Raw genomic sequence first — 15,858 nt, 5'->3', positions numbered from 1 at the left:
TTCAGAGTACACATAGAACAAATGGGATTGATTATGCTTGTATTTTGTTTGTTCAAAATCCCAAATGCAACCAGTAAACACTGTGAACCTAAAAGAGTTCTTATGTTCCTGTGTGCTGCTGTTTGTGTATTTGTGGGAGATGCACTAGCCCCATTTTTTAGTGCAATGGAGCTTTTTCTGAAAATGTCATTACTCTGATCCACTGCCCTAGCCGTGCCAGGAATTGCTCAGCCGAGGGAACATTTTTTCTCCACAGACCAGGGATATTTTTAAGAGACCAGGGGAAAAAGAAAAAGAAACACAGGAGAAAATGTGCTCTTTCCTAAGCAGGGTTGGTATAAATGCAGATGGGGCTCAAAAGACTGGGCTAAAAATACCCCATGCATGGGGCCCATTTGAGTGCTTCAGGCCTGATTGAGACGACTGTGGTGACCCCGATGTAAACTTAGCTGTGAAGAGAGCCTCAAAACACACCAGACTAAATAAAAAAGAAGAGAAAAATATTGGGGGGGGGGGGGGGCAAGAGAGTTAAAGAGCTTGAGACAGATGGAAAGGAAAAGTCTGAACTCCTTAACCTATCTCCATCAGTCAGTTTTTGTGAAAATTGTTAAAATATGCAAGAGTGATTTTTTTTTTAAAGTTCATAGGGCACATACATGGAGCCTGTTAGAAATGTTGAGCTTCACATAGTCCGTCATTTTCTGGCTTAAACTCATACAAAACAAAAAAAAAACCAACAGACAGAATAAGCCAGTCATATCACTATTCACATTTTATCAAAGGACATCTAACTAAAATTGGCTGTGTCCATGGAGTGAATATAAAATTTGGGAATTAAAGTTGTATGGATATGAAGATGCCTCTTGTACTTGCAGTTTTGTTTTTTTTATTCTTAAGGCCTCATGCCTTCCTCTTGCCCACTGATTGTCTTCTGATGTATCTATGAATATTTTGAGGACTGATACTGTTCCACTCATTCTGATCTTGCTGCTGCTGCTAATCTACTCACTGCCCCGCCAGTGTCTACAGTCTGCCACCTTTGTGCCCCCACAGAAGCCCCACTCTGCCTGAAGACCAAAGAGCACAACGTCCTACAGCGCCAGCGTGTGGTGGACCTTTGGAAGGACGGCAGGTCGGAAGGGTCTATCGGACAGGAGCTGCACATGCCAAAATCTACCGTGCACAGCATCATCGTCAAATACCGCCTCAGCAACACGGTGGAGAACCTCCCTCGCAACGGCCGCCCCAAAAAACCATGACTGATAGATGTCATGGACAAAAAAACACACATTCAAAGGGAGAAAGAAAGAAGAGAGAGAAACGAGTGAATGTAAAAATTGAGAATCGTTAGAAATCAACGCAGAAGAAGCTTAGAAAGCCAGGTTGGAAAGGTTATAAACCTGATTAATGGAGAGAGGAAGAGTGAAAAGGGGAGAGGGGTACAGAAGAGGGGCAGCTTCTTAGTACAGAAAAACGGGAAGAAAAGGAGGGAAGAACTGAGAGCATTTTAAGGTACACACAACCTCCCTGGCTGCCAAAGCAAAATAATAAAGTCATCAGGAATAATATGAACAGATGGCAAGGTGAATAGTCTGAATAAAGTGAAGCGAGCAAGCATGACAAAAGAGGAAATCACCCAACCGTTTCCCTTGAAAATGGGAGCCTGCAAAATGCAACTCTCTCTCTCTCACTCTCTCTCTCTCTCTCTCTCTCTCTCTCTCTCTCTCTCTCTCACCCTCACTAACCCCCCCTCACTTTCATCTCTCTTTCCGACACAAAGCTCAGTGGATTCATCTTTCACTTGGCAAGAGAAATAAGTGCACATGTCGAAGTACCCAGGACCTTTACTCCCTAATTCCTGTGGAAATCTCTCTCTCTCTCTCTCTCTCTCTCTCTCTCTCTCTCTCTCTCTCTCTTGAGCCCTTTCACACATACAGAGGGAGTACTGAAACACTGCATAGTGTCAATCCCAAGGAATTCCTGGGATGGATTGCAAATTTGTTTTGTTTTCTCAACATTTCCCATCCTGATCAGAGGCTTTAGGGAATCACGGATTGAAGGGTGAGATGGACAGCCTCAGCTTTTGCACCTCTGTGGTGGACAGAGAAAATCCAGGAAACAAGCAAAATGATTTATTTCTCCTTATCAGTGATCCTTTAAAAAAAAAAGAACTGAAACCAGGACAAGTAGCATTTTTATTAAAAAAAAAGAAGAAAAAGAAGAAGAAGAAGACATTTTTTTAATATGGACACAAAGCTATATGAACTTTTGCAATTTTATGAAACACTATCTCATATGTGCAGACTGACCTTAAGAATGGCCATTGGGGATATTGGTATGGTGTGTGTTGTCTAGACACAGGTAGCCTCAAATCTAATCAGGGCCTTGGGGAAGTAAACATAACTTTTGTTTTTCTACAATATATGGCAGTGCCATGCATAGATTCCAGTGTTGGTAAACCTAAAATAAGATTTTGTGGCTTAGAATCTGAGATTGGTTTGGAGGACAAGAGCAGGTCTGGGAACAGTCCAAAGGGACGATGCTTGAATTCCTGTGCAGGATCAGAGCCAGATCAGATTAGCCAGATCAGCCCCCAATGGGACCCTTATACAGTGCAGAACTGCTGTGGGAGGATTCTCACTGCACACACACACACAGACATAAATCATAACATTTTAGTTTAAAGCATTTTTATGTGTTCAAGAAGGTGTGTGTTGGTGTGTGTTTTAAGTATACACTTGTGCATGGTGTGAGGTTAAGATTTGACACTGATGCTCTGTGTGGGTTCGTTCCCATTGCCGCTAGGAGAGTGATTAATTGTGTAAGCGAAGTGGTTGTTTAGACAGGCAGGGGTCACAGAGGCTGTCTGCCAACTGAATATTATTCTGGATAACTGAGCGAAAGGAGGCGCTTATGCAGGAGAGAACCTGCGCGGCGAAGCAATGAATACTGCTCTGATGCCCTCTGATCACATTTGCTGAGAGAGAGACAGAAAGTACAATAAATAGAAAAAAATATAAAAGATCTGAATGTGAGATATAAGATATTTTCCTTGTTTCGTGTGTACATGTCTGGAAAAATCTTGCTTGTTATTTAAGACCCTGGTTTGTTCCTTTTCTTTTTTGCCAGTCACAAAAGAAGGTTTATGAAATGGTCTGAATTAGATTTCAAGTTGATAAGTTCCCTTTCTATATTTTCTTTTACTGTACTACAGTTAATGGATGTGGGCATTATTGCACAAGCAGCATGGTTTAATCAATACAAATATAGTAGCACATCACATTGCCAAGGAAATAATATATTTTGAAAATATGAAAATAGATGCTTGGGCTTGTTGTTATAGGAATAGGATCAGTGATGCGGAAGTAAGATTTCGTTCAATGTTTTCCAATAAGATCATATCAAGTGTTTTGTTCCTGTTCAGCAATATGCCAATGTGAAAGTTTTTTGTTGAGCTGGAGGAGGTGTTATGTTTGCAGGTTCGTCCATCCTTCAAAGGTTCCCAATAGCACAATATCTCAAGAACGATTGCTTGCATGTTTAGACAATTTGAATTGAAAATCATTGTAACCATCAGATGAACTGATTAGATTTTTGAATTGATACAAAAAAGAGTCTAGCTCACAGTTCTAAATGTGTAAAATGAGTTTCCATCAATATCTTTCTTCCTGTTTGAAGTATATTTTCAGAGTATTTCATGCAAACAAATAATCAAGCAGAAGAACTAGATTTGGCATCAGGTTTTACCTGTTTCTAAAAAAAAACAAAAGGCACATCAAACATTATATTCATTTATAGTTATGTTTAATGTTGTAGAACGTCTGTGAATCTAATTCATTTCTGTTAGCACTCTGATTATAGCAGCTATAAACATATCCTGTAAGTCTTCCCTCACTAGCCTCATTTTTTTTTTGTAGTTGGTAAAAAAAAAATGCAGCTTGTCATGTTATGGATAAACCACAAAGCCTTCCATCCTGAAGACTTTTCAGTGTCAGTGAAGCTTAAAGTTGCGGCTATTGACACTGGAGACTCCTTCCATAAAATGCTAAATAAACCTCAACTGTGAACTTGCTTGATGTTACATAATCCATGCCATTTTATGAAACACCATCTGACCAATCTGAATCAAGAACTTAACAGCACTGATGTATGAGGTGCAAATGAATAGTTAATTGATGTCTTTTGAGATTGAAAATTGATGTTCAAAAATTGTATGATAATTGTATCATCTATTTTCGCTAGACAGTCACCTTTTCCTAATCTCTCATAGGATGGTAAACTTCCCTAAGGACATTGCTCTTCCATGACTAGCTAATGCATTCATCAGTGAATCACTCTAAATTAAAAGATTACAATTGCAGTATGTAGCTACAAAATGTAATGTCATCCATTTCCTAATGTCTCTTTATAAGTATTATATTGCAGTATTACTGTGGTACTAGAACATAGTGGATATGTATTTGCAATATTCCATAAATTCACTAAACTACAGTCCCATCTAAAATTATTGGAACAGCAAGGTTAGTTTTTTTCTTGCTCAACATTGAAGACATTTAGGATTGAGATCAAAAGATAACTATGAGACAGTAAATCAGAATTCAGCATTGATTTCCTGACAGTTACATCTACATGTGTTAAACAGCTTAGAACATGAAAACTTTAAACCCAACATTAAACCCACGCATGTGTCAAGTGATTAGATCTAGCTATTGCAATCAAGAGATTTGCAACCAAATATTTTGTTATTTTCTTGTAGTCTATTTGTTTTGGTACCATTAAACTATAACAGGGGTTTTGTCTGAGTTTTAACTGATGGTCTTGTTTTGTACACATGAACCAGCTTGGCCTCAGCCTTTGCTCACTGAAAATCTTGGTGGTCTGCCACCAAAGCTGGCAGGAAATGAAAATAGAAATTCAGATCTGTTTTCTCATTTTTATCTTGTGATCTCAGTCTCACCCTGAGCAGGATAAAGCAGTGACTGTTTGATGAATGAATGGCTAGCTATATCATATAGATATTTCCTTTTGTCAACATCATGAAAAATATTTTATATGGCTAGCAATGTTGTTCTTAGACATGTTATATACCCAAAAAGCAATGTTCTTCACCTGCTATGTGTTGGTACCAAAGGAGAATAATTGATTTGGACAAATGGAGAAACATAGTGCCTGCAATTTTACAAACTTGTGTCCATAAATGTGGCACATGGTATTGCACAATCGAGTCGTGTATCAGAAGGAATTCTTCTACATGAAGGCAAAACTCGATTATGATCCTCTTCCCCAAACAAGGCTTGAAATGGTCCTGGGTGCTGACTTAATTTTGAAAATTGAAGCTTTGAATTAAATGTCTTTGATAAATCTGGGATAGTGAGTTTTAGAACAGCAATCATTTTTAAACCAAAGCTTATCTTCAGTGGGAAAAGAAAAGAACAGATGTGAGTAAAAGGGACTGAAATCTCATTCACACAGTAACATTGTAGGTTTGTGTCCAAGTTCCGATTTTTTTCTTTTAAAACATAACTGTAACATAACTGGGCATGTGCTGACAGGCTGCAGTACAACATGATTCACTGTTCGTTCGGAGTCACAATGATGTGTGTGTGTGTGTGTGTGTGTGTGTGTGTGTGTGTGTGTGTGTGTGTGTGCGTGTGTGTGTGCGTGTGTGTGTATGTGTGTTTTCTACATAAACAAGACTGGATTTTTTACATTGTTTCATGATATGTGGTTTTGATGCATAAGAATATTAAAATGTGAGCAGAAGTGCACTGCTTTGTTCATCATCAGTGGTTATACTGTATTTGTAAGATAAATGAAACAAAACAATGCAAGACAGGAGGTGCAAGATACCTGGAATAAAAGAGAAACGATTAAAGCTAGTGGCAAAGGGAAAAGCATTAAAAATGAAAAAGCAGAAAGATGAACTGGGGAAATTATTAAAAGACAGGTTTATTTAAACAGTAGGGATTGTTCTTTGGAATGGAAAAGCTAGATCCATCTTGTCTGACTGTAAAAGTTAAATGTAATCCATGTGTGTGTGTTTCTTTAGTGCTGAATGGGCCTCCAATGTCAGTCAAAAAAGAGCGAGAGGCAGAGCTTATGATGGGAAGGAGGGAACAACGCAGCGGAGAAGTGATCTGCATCGACGATTGAAACCAGCCATAAACCCTAGTCCTGCACACACACGCACACACACATTAAAATCAAGTTATTCTCTCATTCTCTCAGCAGACCTGAAGTGATGAAAGTATGTTATGGCCGGGATATAATTATCAAAATGAACAACAAATTGAGAAGAAGAAAAAAATCCTCTGAACACACATCATGTGACTTTATCTGGCAAACTACCTAGTTATTAAAATAACACTGTTTTGATGAAAACCAGTGTAACAGGCTATATAAACAAAACAGAACACTCCTCACACACACACACACACACACACACACACACAACCACTTGTCTATCTATTCTCGCTTAAATTCTGCCTTGAACCAACTGCTAACACTTTACTCAGAGACACACACAAACACCTGCACACACACATAAACACACACACACACACACACACACACACACACACACACACACACACACACACACACAACTACAGAACCTCATTAGCATTCTGCCTCCCTCTGAATCAGAGATGAAGCTGCATGTGTGTTGTAAAAACATTTGCCAGGCTTCAGATCATCCCCTTGTTTCAGCAGCATGCATTCTCATATGTGTTTCATGCAACATTTCAAGTATCCAGCTGTGCCTCTTGTTCCATACTACAGTCTCAGCAACAGCTGGATTTTTTTGTCTTTTCAGTACAATTTAGCTGTAAAACCAACACTGAGAATAAGACCATCCAGTACATTAACAGTTACGGTTATTGAAATGAAATTGATTTCCTTAAGATGCAGCTCTGGCTTTTTGTAATTACTTCACATAATTTCTGTCTTTTGAGCTGCCTGATATGATTAAAAGGAGAGATGTAAGACAGGGGCACTGGTCATTGTCTCTTGTTGATATAGATGGGCCTTAATGGCATTTAGCTTTTGGAACACAAGCATTGATGTGCATTCTGATTGGCAAATGCAAACTAAGCCATGACATGCCATTAAAAGAAACATCTGAAAGTATTTCTTAGCTGTCATTTTCATGATGGTTACTATATCAAGTTCAACAGTGCTTTACTTCCTCTAATTACCCTCTGCCTCCATTCTATCTTTCCCTTATCTCTACATCACTGCACTCTTCCTTCTTCTCATGGAAACAAACAAAATATCTTCTTTATGTCTCAGTGCATCTATCCACATTGTTTCTCATATTTCTATTTCTCCTTTTTACAGAATTGTCTCTGAATTGTTTGCATATTTAAGCTCAGTTCATTGTGTTTTTCCAAGTTTTCAATCCTTGTTCCTAGCACCTATAATTATTGTTAACGTTACCGTTGATGTTGTCCTTGATGTTACGATTGCGAAGCTTCTACCAAATGAAAATAAGGTAAAAAGAAAGATAATTCTTTGTATGTTTGGTCCATGATGTTTCTCTATATACAGCTTATTGTTATAATAACCAACGAAGAGGTTGAACGAACTTCAGAACATTTAACATCTTTCTAGCTTGCGATCTACAGTAGATTTGGAGCTTGCGAGTAACCTGCACACCATGGATCAGTCATGTAATCCTAAAATGCATTGACAGTATAATGAATTCATCTATTCTAAGATTAGTAAAATCCCTAAGTTGTCTCTGAAAATGTTTCAACTTGACACCTTTGGCTGCTGAAATGCACAGTATTAATTACATAAGCGCCTTAACAGCAAAAAAAAAAACCTGTAAAGAGTTGAAGAGAGTATGTAACTCTGCACTTGCTTGCTCTTACATTATCCTTAGCTAGGCCTCACCTCAAAGTGATAGATAATGAGTTGAGAATTTAATTTATTTGCTCTATTCCCTTGCATACTGTACCTCCTGTGTGAAGACTGAAAAAATTACATTTCAGTGCTTGACTAAAAAATTGGGAGAGTCTAAGTGTTGAATCAAGCACCACTTTTTGTCCACTCTGTATTTCTATATTTTTTATCTGTTTCTTTTCCAACATTTCATTTATTAATAAGTGTCACTGTGTAAGCTGTGGTTCCGTACCAGTTCCAAATCAGTGGCTATGCTGTGATTTGACTCCAGGTGGACGAACGGAACATGTTAATAATGCATCTTTCTTTTCTTTTGTTTTGTTTTGTTTGTAATAAAGATTCGAATGAAAAAGATGTGTACATTCTTAGCAAACCAAACAGCTTCATATTATGGGGATCGCAAAACACTAGTGTAGAACAAAACAGGACGTTCTTTACTCATAACCGTTTTCAGTCTTTAATAATTATCAGAAAGAACTCGTAAATTATTCTTCACAATGCTTAGTGTTGTACATATGAGGAGTCAAAACTTAGCCATTAAAACTATATACACTAGTAAACAAAAAGCCATAGAATTGCTGCCAACTTTTCTTTAACCTTATTTATTGTGTAAAATCAATTAATGACAGTTATAACAAATAAAAACCTCTCACACACATTCAGTTTGGCCATGGTGAACGTTCAGGTTTGGTTTAAAGGTTTGGCTTAAAGGTTTGGCTTTGTGTAATAGTATAAGTCAGTCAAACCGGATTTTAATGGCCAAAGAGATAGTCTAAGGTCTATCATATTAAAAGGTACACCATGTACATATTATTTCATATTCAGGCTAAAGAGCCGTGAAATATTAACTGCCATTGCAGTTACCCTGATCTCACATTTACATACACACACACACACACACACACACACACACACACACACACACACATTGCAATTCCACACTTCATCTCAACCCAGACGAGTTTATCTTGGACGCCGTTTGTGAACAGCAGAAACCCCTGCAGCAATCCAAATGTGGATTGTGTGCAAAGAGCAACCCCAGAAAGTGGAAATAAAGAAAAATGGCAGAAGGAAGAAGGGGGGAAAGACTAGATGGAAGAGACAAATGGGAATATGTTACTCCTCCAAGTTTTTTGGCTATTTACTCAAGATGATAAAGGAAGTGAGAGATGAGGGCATGGGGAAACAATGGGGGTACAGATATACAAAAGGGAAGCTGAGGTAGGATTAGGAAATCCAATCAGCACAATGTGCATTTTAAATGGCAAACATTCCATTTCAGATCTAATTAAGCCGTCCTTTTTATGGTAGTCTTAATCCCAAGAGACATCAAAATGACACGCTAGTTCTTTCACACATGTATAACCCATGAGGCTAAATGCAATAACGTTGGTATAGATTCTGTAACTTTACTGCTAGAAAACTTTAAAAACTAAATGTGCATTGTATAAAAAATACCAACATGGGTATAATGTGACTGTTATATCATTTATCTATAGAAATGAACATTGAAATGCAGTGCTGTAAGCTGTTCGCATACCACCACTTCATGCCTATCAGTACTGTATTTTCACAATCATATAAAAAAAACATTATATAACAATATAGTAGGCACTTAAAGCACTTAAAGTGTCCGTGAAGGTCAGTAATAAGGACAAATGCAGAGTAGTACTTAGTGTGTATTTGATAAATCAAAATTCAAAGCTGAACTGATCCAAAGACAGCCGTAAGTTAGTCAGAACAAATGTTTGATCAAATTAACAGTTGATAAAATCACATGTCCGCTTTGTATTGTCAGTCTTAACGTCACCAAAACTGTACCCTCGGTTAAACCTGCCTCTGCCACTGTTTAGGCAAGGCAGCCATTTGTCTGGAACAAGGTCCTCATCAAGCTACAATCAGTGTTTTTGCACTTAAGTCCAAACCAATGCAATTTAAAAAAAAGATGCACTGTAGCTGTCCAGCATTCATGGTTTCATGTCTTTACCATCCTGATTATTAGGGCACTAGTATGTGTACAGTCATTTAAACTACTCTCAGGTGCCTGAGATGAAAACATCACTGTCTCAGTCACAGACGTTCTCCATGACTGCACGGACCCTATCCAATATGTCAGATTTATATATATATATAAAAAAAATACAGATGTTTAACTTTTTTAACAAAAAGATGGTTCATCCAGCCAGTGAGTATCGACTTTGGTAGATCTCAGAATAACGATGCAGTCAGTGAGGCTGAACTGTACGGCTGTATCCACTAGTTCACCTTGAAGAGGCCGAAGTAATGTTTGCCTGAGTCCTTCAGGGTGAATTCACTTCCGGTCTTTGCCTTAAGCTCAGCGCCTTTCTCTAAGAGAAGAAGGCCAGAAACCTGGCATGGTTTCAGGAAGTGGAACTGTTTAAATCCTGTTGTTGGAGTGGTGCTGTATCCCTCCATGCACTGAAGTGATGGGCCCTGTGGGACAGTCACTTCCAGCTTCACATATTGACTCGCTTGCTCACTAAAATGCACCTGAAGGAGAAGTAGAGAGTGATGGGATGGAAAACAACGAGTCAAAGGAAGGACGGTGCTATTGAATAAAGAGTAACAAAGAACAAGCAAAAATTGGACCGCATATCTATGTGTTAGATTACTCTTCTAGAGTAAAATGAACAGATGAAGCCATCTTACTTGACAGTAAAGAAAGTAGACACCTCTCCGAAGTATTTTAAATGTGCCTGTCTCTGTGTTATACTCCACAGCCTGACTCATATTCAGGTATTGTTCAGTCCATCCTTTAATGATTCCCTCAGTCCCCACTGTAACACACACACACACACACACACACACACACACACACACACACACACACACACACACACACACACACACACACACACACACACACATTAATACCCTACTAGTCACACAGTGTTAACATGAAAATTTATATTGTCTTACCTGTTTTGAAGGAATCTTTGGTTACTGTGAAAAATAAGAGGCAGATCTAAGAACGTTTGGGACGATAATGTAAAAAAAATTCTATAATTTGTGTAGATAAAACACTACTTTATCAACTTACTCTCGAAGTGAGAGGCGACTTTCCTTCCATTTCCATTTTTTCCTTTTGTCCCTCCAGCTTGCAAAACAAAGGAAAAGGGGAGAAATGTTTTGGAATAAGACATAAATGTTTCTGGAATGTGTTCTGGTAGAAAGATAAGATGCAAGGTGTCAGTGTGAGGCCTCAGCAAGTTACTGAATAGAACAGCTGTGAAGATAAAAATGCCATGGATTAACCTAGCACCATTTCTTGATTAGCTGAGGCCCAGAGTGGCTGTCCAGATGTTCAAAAATTGTCTTCCCTTTCCTCCACTGTACACCTTTCAGACTTGAGTACCTTTTGGATAATAAAATAAGAAATTGTCTATAATTGTACATAGATAAATCTATGTTTTATCAACTTACTCTCGAAGGGAGAGGCCACCTTCCTTCCATTTCCATTTTTTCTTTTTGTCCCTCCAGCTTGCAAAATAAAAGAAAAAAGGAGAAAGTGTTTTGGAAAAAGTCATAAATATTACTGGAATGAATTCTGTTGGAGAGATAAGATGCAAGGTGTCTGTGCGAGGCCTCAGCAAGTTACTGAATAGAACAGCTGTGCAGATGCAAACACTCTGGATTAAACTAGTAGCATTAGCTGACCAACTGAAGCCTTGATTGTCTGTCCAGATGGTCAAATATTTTCTTCCCTTTCCTCCATTCTACACCTTTCAGCCATTGTTTTATCACAGACATGCACAGTATGTTCTCTTTCCTGTATAAGAATAAAGACTGAATCTTTCATGACCCAGAAGGGGCTGTAAAGATTCCATGTGTGAATGGGGGAGAGAAAGAGCAATGGCCACAGCTACTATTCAGCAATGGTAATAAATTAATAGATGTTCCAAACGTTCTTTCTTTTGTTTTTTTTGTTTTTTGTTTTTTTTTTTGTTTTCTTGAGCATCTGGGTTTATGTCTGCTCTCAGCAGACCTTAAAAAAAATCAGTCAAACAATCTGATACAACTCAGACCATACACATCAAAGGAGGTCCAGAGAAGCACTTCACCCAAATGTTATTGCTGGCAAACTGGGCTAAGTAGCAGCCTCATGCTGTCCCCGAAGGCTGCTATATTTAGGCAAGAGTACAATCAAGCTTCAAATAAAAAAAAAGAAAGAAAAAAAAGACTGTGGCTGAGCATTTTGGCTCTGGATTCACAGTTATCATGTGTCTGTTGAAGCATTTCAGCTGTTCAATAAGTCTCTAATTATTCATCTGTTATACACTAATCTTTATTTTCTCACTTTTCTTACCATTATTGCAGGATGCTTGCAATTTTTCCCTGTTAATGCAGCATGCTCCTTCTGCACATCCCTAACAAAGCCAGATACTTTATCACATAATTGCAGGAGCTATCAAAGAGCATTCATAATTGCACAAAATAACAAACTAAGGTTATTTCAGGCTTCACCAATGGGGTCACTTGAATTTAGAATGTCCCCAAAACCACCAACCCCGTGCAACTCTCGTGCCAGTTGGTTTTGCTGGGTGCATGTCCAGCTCAAGCCTGCAATTTCTCATGTCACTCCGCATGTTGCCTCCAGCTTCCAGTTGCAGATTTTAGAAATATGCCCATTAGTTTACCCAAGATGTTAATGTTGTCCAAGGCTCTGTAAATACCATCCAAAGCATTTCTCTTTTTTTGTTGCCATTAGATAGTGTCAAAACTGGTGCATATTTTACAGACAATGCTCAAATGTCCTTAAAGTGTTAAACTTACACTTAGCTTCTCAACAGCAATGTGAAGCACCCATAATTTTACAATTTTATAACGCTTTTCAATGTGTCAATTCACTGTCTTTAACTTCACACCCTATGCTTGCCAGATTTCTTTGTCGTTACATAACAGCGTCACATGTTACCCAGAAAGGACTTGTTTGTCATCAATTGCTTAATGTCTGAAAATCATGAAAATAGGGGGCATTCGCTAACAGGTTAAAAGTCATTTACTCTCAGTACCTTCTCTCTTCACTCGCAGATTCTCCAGCAGCTCCCTCTTCTCCAGGAAAAGCTGGACAATAGCCTTGCGCTGCAAATTTACCTGACAGAGAGAGACAGAGGGGGTGGGAGGGCATAAATATGTGGTATGAGGTGTGTGTGTAGACAGGAGTGTGTTGTTATTAATTGGTGCTTCATGTGGCCAGTACTCGAACCAGGCAAAGCCTGCGAAATAATCAAATCCACAGACTTTTCTGATCCAGACACAAACACTACCATCTCCCTTCCTGGAGCTTGGCAAACACTTCAACACTCCTCTATTAATAGGTCACCCACAAAACTAGCTTCCACACATTAGACCTATTTTTTGTTTTTAAAAAGCTGCAGATTCCTGGCATGTTTCAATGGCCTTGTTGAGACTGGACCAAGAAAAACATTAGTAAAAAATTATGACCGGCATGCAAGCTTTGTCAGCAATTCAAACAGGGATTTTTTTTTTTTAATAAGAGCCATATTGTGTGAGGAAGAAATGCAACAGGTCTATGCAATATTTGGCAAAAAATTATTTGAGCAATGTGATTTTTTTTTACTGCATAAATCAAGTGAATGCCACAGAGGGTAGTGCACATTTAGTTCAACTCACTATGCAGCACAAAGTTAGTGCCGGAGTCATGTGTGGCTCGACTGCTTGCTGAATCAGCATGTCTTTCTAAGCATGTGCATGTGTGTCTGCTAGAGTTGCACATATGGAAATTTTTTTATATTGTTTCATATTACCACTGCAATGGATTAAAACACATTAGTGAACGCATCATGTAACCTTGTTAAAGACTGAAAGTAGGCACCATCTTGCTCACCATAAAGGGTTCTTCAGGATTTCTTCCCTCTGGTGGAACCATTAAAGGATCTGTAGAACCCTACAATCAAGGGTTTCCATTTCAAAAAAGACTCAATATATAATTTCTTTAGACAGCTAAAAGTCATTTATCTAAGTGTGTATTGTTTGTGGGACCATGGGAATGAATAAATAATCACTTTGCTACTTATGATGGGACTTATGACAAGCATGAAACATTTTTTAAATTGGACACCGGCTTTATAGGCACATTGCAGACTTCTACAAGTACAAGTTCTGCAAATGCCAAACATTTCACTTTAAACATTAAAAATTTGTCCTTCTCTGGTAACTTTGAATAGAACCATACAGACTCACAAGAATCTTTCCCTTTCAGAATTGCATTAAAAAAACACTGAGCCTAAACTAAACCAGAAAATGTTTTGAGTGGATTGTGTGCATACTCAGTATGCACATCTGTAGCTTTGCACTGTTTAGAAGTCAATTGCACTTCCTTCTCGAATGGCATTCTAGCGATCACTGCACCATAATTACACACACACTTATAGGAGACGCTGGACAGGCTGCTTTTGCCCGTTCCGTCTGCCTGCTCGGGCGCATGCGCGCGCCAAGTGAACCAGCAGTTCCAGTAAATTGCGCTAAACGTGGCTTGGCAGAAACGCTCAGGCCAAATAAGCCACAACTTGCAGTGCCTCTACGCTGGAGCGATAAAAACTCCCCCTCTCAGACCCCCACAAGTGCTCCCACAGCTGTTTGTATAATCAAGAACACAGCATGAGAGCTTTTGCCCGAAATGTCCACAATAAGCAGCCAGGCGGTTAAAGCACTGCGCAGACACGCGTGTGAGTGCAGTTACTGTTGGAGAACGGATGCGCAATTACAAAATGATCAAGCCGTGTTTATTACCGACCGGCCAGCGGCGCTAGAACCTCTACTGCTTTATTTTCTTCCTGAGACACACGTCTCTAGGCATAAATGTAAGGTAGGCTACAGTCGAGCTCCTGCAAGTTAAGAAGTACAGTGGAATTGAGCCTGAGGGAAAAGTCTTAAAGAAATCCGGGGTGGCTTTGTATAAGGCGTTGAATAATACTGAATAATACTGACGTGTGAAAAGTCTATGACTTCTATGCACTTCATACATTCATGACTCTCATCCCAACTGTCGCGGTTTAAGTAACGCTATGAAGCCAAAGTTCATGATGTGGCTATTCGTTTGTAACAAACTTCAAAAATAAGACGATGTTCTGCAATACAACGTCGTCCTATGCAAATCCTGCTCATGTGTAAAAATCTGAAAATGCCACTGTATCTCTAGGATGGTAAGCTTCTCTAAAGCTCGTAAACAGACAAAACCGTACAGCCGATTTGTAATAGTCAGTAATAATAAGTGCACATTAATAATAAATGTACAATTTTTAAAATAAATTATTAGTAAACAAGTAAACATTGATATGATGATCTTATTCATCTAGTATTTGGTGGGAAAAGTGAGGATAGTTGATCCTATGTGCAGGTTCCGTGCATGATGGACAGTCTACCTGATCCAAGCGGTCGCGCAGATTTTGGACGGACCTGGTCAGATCTCGGGTTTGTCGCCACGTCCATGCGGTAAACACGGCGCTGGAGGCGGCGAGCGCGAGCGCCACGGCACCGAGCAGCGACCACGCGGAACGGAGCGGCCCTGCACGCCTCCTCTGCACTATCCGATGCATTGTCACGCACGGCTGCTGCTGCAACTTCACCATTCCGCAGTTTTCCACTCAGTCATTGCAGACGCGTTGTGCGTGCACATTTTCGTTTTTGTTTGGTCCCGAGCGCAAAGACCCTTAGCAGACCTTTTAAGCGCGCCTGCAGATGGTGAGAACGAGCGCGCGCACTGTTGTTTTTCCGGAGATTTGATTCTGTTGCAGCCTCAGAATAGAATCTGGCTGTGTCTATAAGAGAGTGGCACAGATTCACAGATGTTTTTTTCTCCCCTGAAACGGCAGCTGAAAAATCACGTTCTGGTTGTGTGAGTTGTCAGACTTGCTCTGCTGAATTCTCACCGCACACTTCCTCGTCCTCGGAGAATATAACAGGCGACTC

The 15,858-nt window shown here is 39.3% G+C and overlaps 2 protein-coding genes across 9 annotated transcripts in view; one reads left to right on the top strand and one right to left on the bottom strand.

Moving 5' to 3' along the window:
* Positions 1 to 8,257, top strand: part of chd3 (chromodomain helicase DNA binding protein 3) — a 40,235-nt gene extending 31,978 nt beyond the window's left edge. For 2 of the 3 annotated variants that reach the window (XM_047820018.1, XM_047820020.1), the window contains exon 40: positions 1,054 to 4,071. In XM_047820018.1, coding sequence (XP_047675974.1) covers positions 1,054 to 1,259 — 206 coding nt within the window. In that variant the 3' untranslated portion in view covers positions 1,260 to 4,071. Of the gene's footprint in view, positions 1 to 1,053; positions 4,072 to 6,049 lie in introns of those variants that run through there. The other variant, XM_027134523.2, reaches the window with a different exon arrangement.
* Positions 8,258 to 9,566: 1,309 nt separating this feature from the next.
* On the bottom strand, positions 9,567 to 15,858 carry tnfsf12 (TNF superfamily member 12). 6 transcript variants are annotated; one of them, XM_027134525.2, is made up of 8 exons: positions 15,312 to 15,856; positions 13,775 to 13,834; positions 12,939 to 13,020; positions 11,350 to 11,406; positions 10,967 to 11,023; positions 10,846 to 10,869; positions 10,576 to 10,703; positions 9,567 to 10,416 (listed from the first exon to the last, which is right to left on the bottom strand). In XM_027134525.2, the coding sequence occupies exons 1-8, from the start codon at positions 15,516 to 15,518 to the stop codon at positions 10,162 to 10,164; spliced, it is 870 nt and encodes a 289-aa protein (XP_026990326.1). In that variant the 5' UTR covers positions 15,519 to 15,856; the 3' UTR covers positions 9,567 to 10,161. The 6 variants fall into 6 exon arrangements, with proteins under 6 accessions (XP_026990326.1, XP_026990325.1, XP_026990328.1 ...); XM_027134524.2 differs by lacking the exon at positions 11,350 to 11,406 and having other exon boundaries at positions 10,967 to 11,089; positions 15,312 to 15,858; XM_027134527.2 differs by lacking the exon at positions 11,350 to 11,406 and having other exon boundaries at positions 15,312 to 15,854.

Source organism: Tachysurus fulvidraco, chromosome 1 (genome assembly GCF_022655615.1).
Source record: "Tachysurus fulvidraco isolate hzauxx_2018 chromosome 1, HZAU_PFXX_2.0, whole genome shotgun sequence".
Classification (NCBI taxonomy): Eukaryota; Metazoa; Chordata; class Actinopteri; order Siluriformes; family Bagridae; genus Tachysurus; species Tachysurus fulvidraco.
The sequence above is the reverse complement of the archived record's forward strand: the minus strand, read 5'-3'. Positions and strand labels throughout refer to the sequence as shown.